Source organism: Equus przewalskii, chromosome 2 (genome assembly GCF_037783145.1).
Source record: "Equus przewalskii isolate Varuska chromosome 2, EquPr2, whole genome shotgun sequence".
Classification (NCBI taxonomy): Eukaryota; Metazoa; Chordata; class Mammalia; order Perissodactyla; family Equidae; genus Equus; species Equus przewalskii.
This window is the reverse complement of record NC_091832.1, coordinates 33,983,974-33,994,418: the sequence shown is the minus strand read 5'-3', so window position 1 is coordinate 33,994,418 and position 10,445 is coordinate 33,983,974. Positions and strand designations below refer to the sequence as shown.

Here is a 10,445-nt window from a genome sequence, read left to right as displayed (position 1 = left end):
AAGTAGGCAGAGACGTGAAGACGTCATCCGCCCATCCTGGCCCTGACCTGGGGCCCCGGACCCCGAGGCAGAACCCTGGATCCATGCGACCGGAGGGTTGGAACAGCCAATGGTGAGAAGGGGCTCAGTGCAGGATAAAGTGCCCCAAATGTGAGGGCTCTACTTGAGGGCGATTATTATTGTTGGTATGATTATTTCTCACTACTCCTTTCCCCCAGGATCCTGACTGGCCACACCCACCCTGACATCCTGGTCCCTGGGCATGGCTATTCCCTGCCAAGGGGCACTCAGGGCCGAGTCACCAACTATCCTAGTAAAGTGTGTGGGAGGTAGGGTGAGTCATTGCTTGGAGCCAGAGAAACCTGGGTTTGAATCCCAGCCCTGCCACTTATCAACAAGTGACTCAATCTCTAGTTTTAGTTTCTGCAGCTGGAAAATGCAGGTGACTATACCAATGTCCCGAGGGAGTTGAGAGGGGTGGGTGAGTGGGCACCACAGGTGTTCACTGTCAGGAGTTCAATGTTCGCTCTGCTTCTCCCCAGCGGGTGTCCCACTGCAGAACCTGACCCCAGAGGGAACAGGAAGCCCTGTCACTGCATCCTTCTGCTGCCTCCTACATCCAGTGCTCTTTGAGAAACAGAGGCCGAGAGCAGGAGCTGCCTGTCTCTCCTTCCTTTGCGCCTCATAATCAATTTCAGTAATTGGAAACTGGCCCAGGATGAGAACTCACAGGGTGGGAGGGTCCTGCTTTATTTGGGGGACTCAGTCCTGGCTGCCCTGAGACCCCATCTGCCCATCCCACTCCTGGTCCAAAGTCCCGAGTCTTTACCAACTTGGGATTCATTCATTCATTCAACAAATACCTATTGATCTCCTACTATGGGGTCACCAGGCCAGTTACCAGGTGCTTAGCTCACAGAGGGATAGCTGCAGGCCCAGCCCTGCTCCTGCCCCAGCCCCGGGCTTGCCCATCCTATCAACAACCCCACCAGCCTCAATTCTAGCAGCTACCTGCCCCTCAGAGACATCGACCCTGTCCTCTCTCAGGGGTAGATAAACCGAGGAATCTAGACCTACCAGGGTAACCCCATCACCCTGGGCCACCATGGTTTAGGGTGGCCAGACCTGAGTGGGAGGGCTGCTGGGTGGTGGTGCTGGGCTTATTAAAAAGAGGCATGGAAGAGACAGCTGGATGTTTCTCTGCTGGCTGGTATCATGTCCTGGCTTGAGGTCTGGACCACGGCTGCCGTCTTGGAGCAGGGAGGGGACCCACCCAGAGGGCAAAGCTGACACAGTGAGGGTGGCCGAGCCAGGAACAGGAAAGAAACCAGGCACTGATGACATCATCAAGCCGCTAAAAAGCCACCTGGACTTCTTGCCACATGAGATTATTAATGTCCTCATCACTGAAGCCCGTTGAGTCACAGTTTTTGGCTGGAAGCTTCCTGACCAGTAGAAATGGACCAGAGTGCCAGGGAGCAGAACGGGAAGAGTGTGGGGCGAGTCCCGGCTCTGCCTTTTGCTGGTTGTGGGACTTCAGGAGGTTCCTATTCCTGTTCTGAGCCTCAGGCTGCTGATTTATAAAATGGGGATAATAACGCCCATACCTGCCAACACTGATGTGGTCACAAAGCCACTAAGCCTGGCACACAGGAGCTCTTAGGGACAACTAGAAGTCACCAGCTCTTCACTGAGTGTCTTGAACAAATGGACGCCGTGCATCATTTAACCGACACAGCTTGCACAGTGGCGTAGAAGGGAGAGAGGAATGGGGTGGAGAGAGGGGAGCGTGATGAACTATTTTCTCCCCCTGATTTATCTTGGGAGTGACTTCAGATTCGGTCACTACATAACAACAACAACAATAATAATACCGTTAACATTTAAAGAGGGATTACCATGTGCTAAGAGCTTAATACACCTTAATCTTCTTTAATACTCAGACTGACCTCCTCTTGTTTTCTTCTTAATTTCTTCTATGCTTCACAAAAAAGGAAACTGAGAGTCCTCATGTAAGGTCACAAGGCTGGTGAGTGGTACGGCTGGAATTTGAACCCAGTGCCCATAGTTCTTAATTCCTATTACACTGCCTTGCTTGAGCCACTGAGCGTCACGTAAAAGGAAAACTGCTCAGTCAACTGTGTCATAGATGTGTGTCACAGGCTAGAGGGTGTGGGTGGCTCCAGGTGCTCCAGCCCCACTGCTGGAGATGTGGCTAATGACATATGAATAAAAGATTGTGGATCCTTATATGAAAAAGTTATCCATCCACCCATCCATCCATCCATCCATCCATCCACCCATCTATGCATCCACCCATCTATCCATCCATCCATCCATCCATCCACCCATCCACTCATCCACCCATCCACCCACCTATTCATCCATCCATCTATCCATCCACCCATCCATCCATCCATCCATCCATCCACCCATCCATCCACCCATCCATCCATCCACCCATCCATCCACCCATCCATCCATCCATCCACCCATCCATCCACCCATCCATCCACCCATCCATCCATCCATCCACCCATCCATCCACCCATCCATCCATCCACCCATCCATCCATCCACCCATCCATCCATCCACCCATCCACTCATCCACCCATCCACCCACCTATTCGTCTATCCATCTATCCATCCACCTACCCATCCACCCATCCATCCATCCATCCATCCATCCCCCATCCATCCACCCATCCATCCACCCATCCATCCATCCACCCACCCATCCATCCACCCATCCACCCACCCATCCATCCACCCATCCATCCACCCACCCATCCATCCACCCATCCATCCACCCATCCATCCATCCATCCACCCATCCATCCATCCATCCATCCATCCATCCATCCATCCACCCATCCATCCACCCATCCATCCACCTATCCATCCATCTATCCATCCATCCACCCACCCATCCACCCATCCATCTACCCATCCATCCATCCAAAGTCAGTTCCCCTAGAAGCCAAGCCTGAGACAAGGATTCTTGAACAAATGAATGATTTATTGAGGGAGTGCTCTCTGGAGACACCTATAAGGGAACATGGGAAACAGGATAGGCCAGGGGATGAAGCTAAGCAAAGAAGTGGTTCCAGATGTCTACCCTCAGCCTGATCCCACGAGGAGCTCTGGGGCACACAATGTGCCACCCTGATGGTCCTGCACAGAGGCTGGGCAGTTCTACCCTTGATGGTGTTATACTCCCTAGTCATTGGTTAGAGGAAGTTGGAGTGGGGAGGGGTGATGAGCAGACAGGGGCAATCCTTAAGAGAAGGAGGCAGATGTGAGCATTAGCAGCCAACACCTGGCTTAGCTGGGGTTTGGGGGCTGGGCTGGGAGAGGATTAATTGAGCACCTATTGTTAGGGGGGAACAGAGGAAATAAAGATGAAACAGACACGGTCCTTGTCCTCCAGGAGCTCCAGTCTATTTGGGGGAGCCCAGAGAAGTCTGGACAATTACATACCACTTGAGATAAAGCTTGGGAATTGCAGACCCATAAAGTGCTCTGGGAGCTCGGAGGACAGAGTGAGTCCTTGGAGCCAGGAGGAATCAGCCTGGGGAGACTTCTGTAGGAAAAAGACTTTGGACCCTGAGGAGCCTGAGGAGAGCATTTCTGCAGAAGGCCCTGCCTGAGCAAATGCCCAGAAACAGGAAAGGAAAGCCAGGAGGACATGTGGCATGTGCTCAGGGACCTGGTGCCTGGGGAAGGGGAGCAGGCGGCTTTATCCAACCCCTCCCTCAAGAGGCGTTGATGGAGCCCTGTCTCTGTTCCAGGCTTTGGACACCAGGGAAGCAACTGAGTAGAGACAGGCCTGGGCCTAGCCCGCAAGGACCTCCAAGCCTCGTTGGGGACGGGGACACAGTGCCAGACAGTGCGAGTCCCCAACTCCTGTGAGAGGCCCTAACCTGGGGCGGTGAAAGTCTTTGGGGTTTTAAGAAGTAGAGTCACATGGACAGAAAGATCGGTGTCGCCCTCTAGAGGGGCCACTCTGGCTGCAGTTGGACAGTGTATTGGAAGGTGGGCCTGGGTCAGGGAGGCCTGGTGAGTGGCCCTGTCAGGGAGAACCTGCCACACCTAGGCCTCCAGGCCCCTCCCCCACTGCCTGCTGCCCTCACTCTAACACCATCCCTGGGGGCTCCCAATCCACTCCCAGGGGAGACAGCTGCTGCCTCGGCTGGGAAATTTTAGAAGGTCCAAGAGACAAGATGGGGGGTGGGAGGGAGGCCGAGACCCTCCATCCTCCCAGGAGTATTTTAAAGGAGCCAGGCTGGTTCAGGGGGGTAGACACTGGGGGCGGGGGTGTCAGCAATCCTACGGGACTTCCAGAGCTCAAGATGCCAAGGGGCAGAGGGCGCGGGACAGCTGGGGCTTCTCCTAGCACATAGGGGTCTGGCCCTTGCAGCGGGGCCGCCAGTAGAAACGCAGATGATTCTGGTAGGTGTCCAGGTTACTCTTAAGGCAGAAGGCCAGCTCCTTGTCACAGGCACACAGCTGCTGCTCGCACCAGCTCCCCTTCTCAGCTGTGGGGTGGAGGAGGTGGGCTCAGTGTCTGTCCCTTCCTGAGACAGAGCCAGGGGTGGGTCTAGGGCCCCTGGAGGGAGCCTCTGAAGACAGCGCAGTCCTTGCTCAGCTTTAGGGTACCCAGCCCAGCTGCTTTGACTCTAGCTGTGTGACCTTGGCACGTACCCCGGCCTCCCTGTGTGTCTTTGTTCCCTTACTTATTTATGCATCCGTTCAATCAACAATCCAGCACCTATCCTGCGGCTCGCCCTGGGGGACAGGACTGAGCAAAACGGACACACGCATGTCAGATTCACACTCCCATGGGGGCGGCAGATATTTGAGAACCACGGAATGAATATCACCGTGCTACACGGAAGCAGGGAAGATGCGGGGCCACGAGAAGTTAAAGTAGGGGCACCTGACTCCATGCCAAGAGTCACTGGAGCTGGGAGCGGAAGGGCCCACTCCCCCACGGACAGCCAGGCTGGACAAGGGTAGGTATTCCAGGCCGAGGGAACAGCAGGTGCAAAGACAGCAGGGACCACAGGGCTTTGGTTTCATTATCCTTAAAATGGGGACATTGGGACATTGGGAAGTGCTGCCTCTGGGGGCTGTCATGAGAATTAAAGTAAGAAGGCCTAAAGTGCTCAGCGCGTAGTAAGTGCTCAATAAATGTTGGGCCTGCTGTTATTATTATTAAGCTCTCAATTAACAGGGGCTGCTGTAATGAGCCCTGGGACCTGCCACCTTTCTCCCGTGCAAGGACCCAGGGGCCAGGTGACCTGGGTTCCAGCCCGGGCTCTGTCCTTTGCAGCAGTGTGACCCCAGGCAAACCCTTCATCACTCTAGTCAGTTTCCCGGTCTGTAAAATGGAGATTGGCAGAGCGGTGCCACCTCCTGGCTGGGCTGCTGTGACCTACTGTGGACGACAGTAGGAGCAACAATATGGGCGGCCCGTGTGATGGATCAAGCAGGCGCTCTGCAGCAGGCATCTGTCATCTCTTGTTTTAGTTCTTGAATTAACTTTATGGCGTAGAAGACTGTTATCACCCTGAGTTTCCGGATGGGGATACTGAGGTTCAGAGAGGTTAAACACTGTGTTCAAGGTCACACAGCTGGTCGGTGGTAGGCAGGGAAATAAGCTGAGGTCCACCAGCCTTCCAGATCCTGAAGAGGTCAAAGCCCCTCTCGGACCTCTCCATGCTCCCACCTCCATTCCTGCCCCTCCTTCACAGCTCAGCCACCACCATTGGACACATGAGAAAAACAGAGAGGTCGGGCAGCTTGTGCATCATCACACAGCACATGAAGGCAGTGAGTGCCAGAACTCCCTTCCTCAGCCTCCAACTCCAACCCCGAGGCCCGGGCACTCACGGCACTGGACGTCCCCCTCGGAAAACGTGTAGTGGTAACGGTCCCAGCGGCGACGGCATTTGTGGTACTTCAGATGAGTATAGCAGCAGTCATGGGCATGGCAGCACCTGGAGGGAGAGGACAGAAGGTGGGACAGGCAGAGAGCACAGCTGCACGCTCCTTGGCTGACTCAGGTCTCTGGCTGCCCCTGCTCCAGAGGAGAAACCTTGGAAGAGCTAAGTCCTGCAGAGTTCTAGTCCTCTTTATGGTCATGCTAGTTAACACTTATTGAGTGCTTCCTGAGTATCAGGCACCTCCTTCATGTCTGAACTTTCTCTTAATCCTCGCTACTCCCTATAATAGAGATGCTAGTATTATTCCCATTTCACGGATGAGGAAACTGAGACTCAGGGAGGCCAAGCCACTTGCCTAAGGTCACACAGCCTGTAAGTGGTAGATCAGAGAAGTGACCCTGGGCCTGGCTGGCTTTCATCCTTCCTCTGGCTCATTCCCAGGTTCGTTGTGAAGATCACATCAGATAATGGCAAAAAGAGGTGGGACTTTTTAAAGACAACATGCAATGGCAGTGGGGAGTGTGTGGGGGTATTCTATCTAGATTAGAGATTGGAGTGCAAGGGGGTCCTTCAGAGTCTCTGGGGAGCCCTCTAGAAGGCAAGATCCAAGAGAGATGGAACTGTGCCGGAGCTCAGCAGAGTTCCCAGCACAGAGTACAAAACGAATTTGTGGAATGAACAAATGAACAGAGAGGAAAGGGGAGAGTCCCGGGGAGGGGGCAGGACAGGATTGCCACTGTGGGCCTGCCTGCGAAGGGGTTACCAGTCCGTGGCGTCTTTGGGCTGGCCTTTGCCACGGAGTCCACAGTGACAGCCGTAAAACCAATAGGAGAAGAAGGGTGTCTTCCCGGTCACCTGGCGGATCATCTTGTTCAGGTCCAGAATTCCTCCCTGGGTTGGAATCACACCTGCCAAGGAGCCCAGCAACAAGGAGAGGACATGAATCTCAGGGGAGGCCAGTGGGCCACAGGCCTGGCACCTCTGTTCTGCCCAGCTCAGACTAATGACCTTGATTAATAAAATAACATCACACACAATAGATATTAAAAATATAATGACAGTTGGTGAGTGCTTACTATGGGTCTTTTCATGTTGTAATTTATTGACTGCATCAATCCCATGAGGTAAATTCTTTTTTTTTTTTTTTTTTTTTTGGCTAAGGAAGATTCACCCTGAGCTAACTTTCACTGCCAATATCCTTCTTTTTGTATGTGAGCCACTGCCACAGCATGGCCACTAACAGATGAGTGGTGTAGGTCTGTGCCTGGGAACCAAACTGGGGCTGCCAAAGTGGAGCATGCCGAACTTAACCAACAGGCCGTGGGGCCTGGCCCTAAATACTACTTTTTAAAAAATAAATAACCTTTTATTTTGGTGTATTCTAGATGTATAGAAAAGTTGCAAAGATCATTCAGAGAATTCTCATATACCCCTCACCCAGTTTCCTCTAACACTATTATCATCTTACATAATTGTGGTATATGGAGGAAAACTAAGAAACCAACATTGGTATGATAAATAATATTTTTAATCCCCATTTTAGAGATGAGCAGACTGGCGCTCAGTGACTTGCTCCAGGTCACAGTGGCTGGTAAATGGAGGAGCCAGGACGAAACCCAAGGCGGTTTGGCTCCATTCCATGTCTCTGGGCATTGAGTTCCCATTCTATTATAGGAAGGATAATCAGCCTCACCCTTCTTCCTACACTCCCCACACTCCCCCTCTCCCCCCTGCATCCCATAGAGAAGTCCGCTTATTAAAGATCGTGCACAGCGGTCCTGGGAGGCAGTGTGCTTTAGAAATCAATCATTTTCATGGATGTTTTTCCATTTCAGTTATAGCAGCTGCGGTTAGAATTGATCATAAGGGAAATTTATTTTATTGGGAGAGAGGAATGCATTATGCTGAGTTAGGAGGAATAAAGTATATTAAGTCCATGAATTCAGGGGAGAGTTTGGGAGAAACAGACAAGATAAGAAGGAGACGGCAATGTGTGTGTGCAACCACAAGAGATGATTCGAGAACACAGATGGAGCCGAGAGTTTCAGCAAGACTGGGCTGGGGAGGTCCCTAGTTTTGGAAGACACGCACCCCCCATCCTCTGGGAAATGATGTTATAATGAAAGCTCCTCACACAAATGAAATAGGGTGAGCCCCACATTGGGGGTCGTTGGGGTGGGAAGAGGGGGTTGGGAGGGACTCGTACAGTGGACTCAGGGTGAGATCACAAGCAGGTGGTCTCGAGCTGCACCTCCAGGGACTGGTGGTGTCCGGTACTTGCAGGCCTGTGTCCCCAGTGTGTCCCTTCAAGGTTAGGGAATACACGTCGTCACTCCTTTGGCTCTAGCTGCACTTGATATTAATGGGAAACCTTGCTAAGCTTCCGCAGTGCTAATGACCGATCCCAGGCCCTCTGGATTCCCAGATTCAGTGATAAGAAACCCAAAGGCAACCAATGGCAAAGAGAGTGACAGTCCACCGTGCGGGCCAGCCAGGGACCTGGATTCAGAATCTTGTCTCTTTGGTATTCCTCCACCCCCTTTTCTGCCCTAAATCTAGCCCTTTCCATTGCATCTCAGAAATACCCACACAGATACACTCACACCTGAATGGTGCAGCTCTCTCTTTCCAGGCAAGCAATAAATTCAGCTTTGATTCAGAATGCTTTAAGATGGTCTTATTTCTAACAATTTTAGAGTAGGTGAACCCAGCCCTGAGAAATTGAGGCACTCAATCTGTGGATATGGGGCCTTTGGGGAACTGGCTTAGCTCGTCAGCAATTCCTGTCTTGTTATTTTCCCAACCTTGGCTGCCATCGGAAGGGGATGGAGCCCCTTCTCCCAAGGGTTAATCACAGCCATGGGAGGCAACAGCGCTCCCACCTCTTGCATGTGCTGCGTGTTAAGCTATTGCTTGCTTAATATTACTCACACTTGCTAAACGCTTTGTATATATTTTCTCATTAGAGTCCTTCTAACAATCCTGTGGAAAAGATGCTATTGTGCCCATTTTACAGATGAGGATATAGAGAGATGGGGTGACTTGGCCAAGGTCATACTACTCTGAGATGGTCGGGCTAGCGTTTGAATGCAGGTTCATCTCTGTATTCTATCTCTACACTGTATTGCCTCTTTACGTCTGAGAGATGAATTTCGGTAGTGGATTGCAATTTTCCTACTGGTTTTCAGTGTAACCCTGGAGATCAGTTCCTCTCAAGAATTTGGGAGCCCCAAGATAACATAAAACCACATTTAAAAATGCCAATCCTTCCTAAAATCACATATTTTGAGATGGGTCAAGAAACAAAACTGCCAGCTTGCTAACAACCACATTCTTTTTTTTTTTTTTCTGCTTTATCTCCCCAAACCACCCCCCTGTACACAGTTGTATATCCTAGTTGCACGTCCTTCCAGTTGTGGGATGTGGGACGCCGCGTCAACGTGGCCTGACAAGCGGTGCCATGTCCGCGCCCAGGATCCAAACCTGGGTTGCCGCAGCGGAGCGAGCGAACTTAACCACTCGGCCACGGAGCCGGCCCCTAACAACCACATTCTGACATTTGATCTGCTAAAGACCGAATGGACACTGCTCCATCTCCCTCTGACAGTCAACAGAGCCCTCTTCCCAGGGTCAAGGGGGAGAATGAAGACGAAAGGACTCTAGAAAGAGAGAGAGCTGTGCCTATGCCAAAGGTCGCTATTATTCAGTCAAATGAAGAGAGGGGTGCAGGAGGCGGTGGGAGATCCATTTCTGTAATTTGTGTCCGTGGTACTATAGGGGTCAGCTCAGCAGGCCCCCAGTTTCTGAACCTCTAGCTCTCCCCTTCACAGCAGTCCAGGGGCATGCCACATAGCTTGGCTGCCCAGAGCTCTCTGGCTGGAGCCCCCATTCTAGGTGCCTGGGAGCCGCTAATGGCTCCTTACAGGAGGTGGAAGGGTTGAAGCCTGGGGGGCCAAGGTAGTGGGGATCGGAGCAGCAGCTCAGTCCAGGAAGGAGATAAAGGACCTCCTCACATCCTCCCTCACCTTCTCAGCTGTGGGTCCTGCCCCCACTCACCAGCAAACACCACCAGCACGCACAGCAGGGGAACCTCCATGGTCCCAGCGCAGAGCGATGGAAGCAGCTGCTGGAAGTCCCCTTCCGTGTGGGCAGCTCCTTATATCAGCTGGACCCCCTGCGCCCACTCCCACTCAGTCCAGCTCCAGCTCTGGTGCAGCCCACTCCTGCTCTGTCTGTTCCTCTTTTCTGCCCATTGGGAACTTCTTTCTTTTTGAAATATCTGGTTTCTGGGCTTTTAAAAAATTTTTCGATTACAAAACAAACATACATTCAGTATAGAAGATTTGGAAAACATCAACAACAAGAAAAAATTTAAAGTCACTGTGAATCCATTAAGCACCATTAACTTTTTAAAATCGAAATATATTTGACATATAATATTGTGTAAATTTAAGGTGTACAGCATGTTGATCTGATACGTTTGTATATTGTAACAT

The 10,445-nt window shown here is 51.7% G+C and overlaps 1 protein-coding gene across 1 annotated transcript; it reads right to left on the bottom strand.

The window, feature by feature from the left end:
• Positions 1–2,999: 2,999 nt before the first annotated feature.
• On the bottom strand, positions 3,000–10,183 carry PLA2G2D (phospholipase A2 group IID). The gene is made up of 4 exons (XM_008519142.2): positions 10,006–10,183; positions 6,713–6,857; positions 5,897–6,003; positions 3,000–4,539 (listed from the first exon to the last, which is right to left on the bottom strand). The coding sequence occupies exons 1-4, from the start codon at positions 10,043–10,045 to the stop codon at positions 4,394–4,396; spliced, it is 438 nt and encodes a 145-aa protein (XP_008517364.2). The 5' UTR covers positions 10,046–10,183; the 3' UTR covers positions 3,000–4,393.
• Positions 10,184–10,445: the final 262 nt, after the last annotated feature.

Excerpts from the sequence above, each read along its gene's own strand:
- PLA2G2D (XM_008519142.2), bottom strand. The coding sequence starts at position 10,045 with ATGGAGGTTCCCCTGCTGTGCGTGCTGGTGGTGTTTGCTG. Across the intron at positions 6,004-6,712 it reads CCCAAAGACGCCACGGACTG|GTGCTGCCATGCCCATGACT; the intron begins GTAACCCCTTCG and ends CTCTCCCTCCAG. Across the intron at positions 4,540-5,896 it reads CGAGGGGGACGTCCAGTGCC|CTGAGAAGGGGAGCTGGTGC; the intron begins GTGAGTGCCCGG and ends TCCACCCCACAG.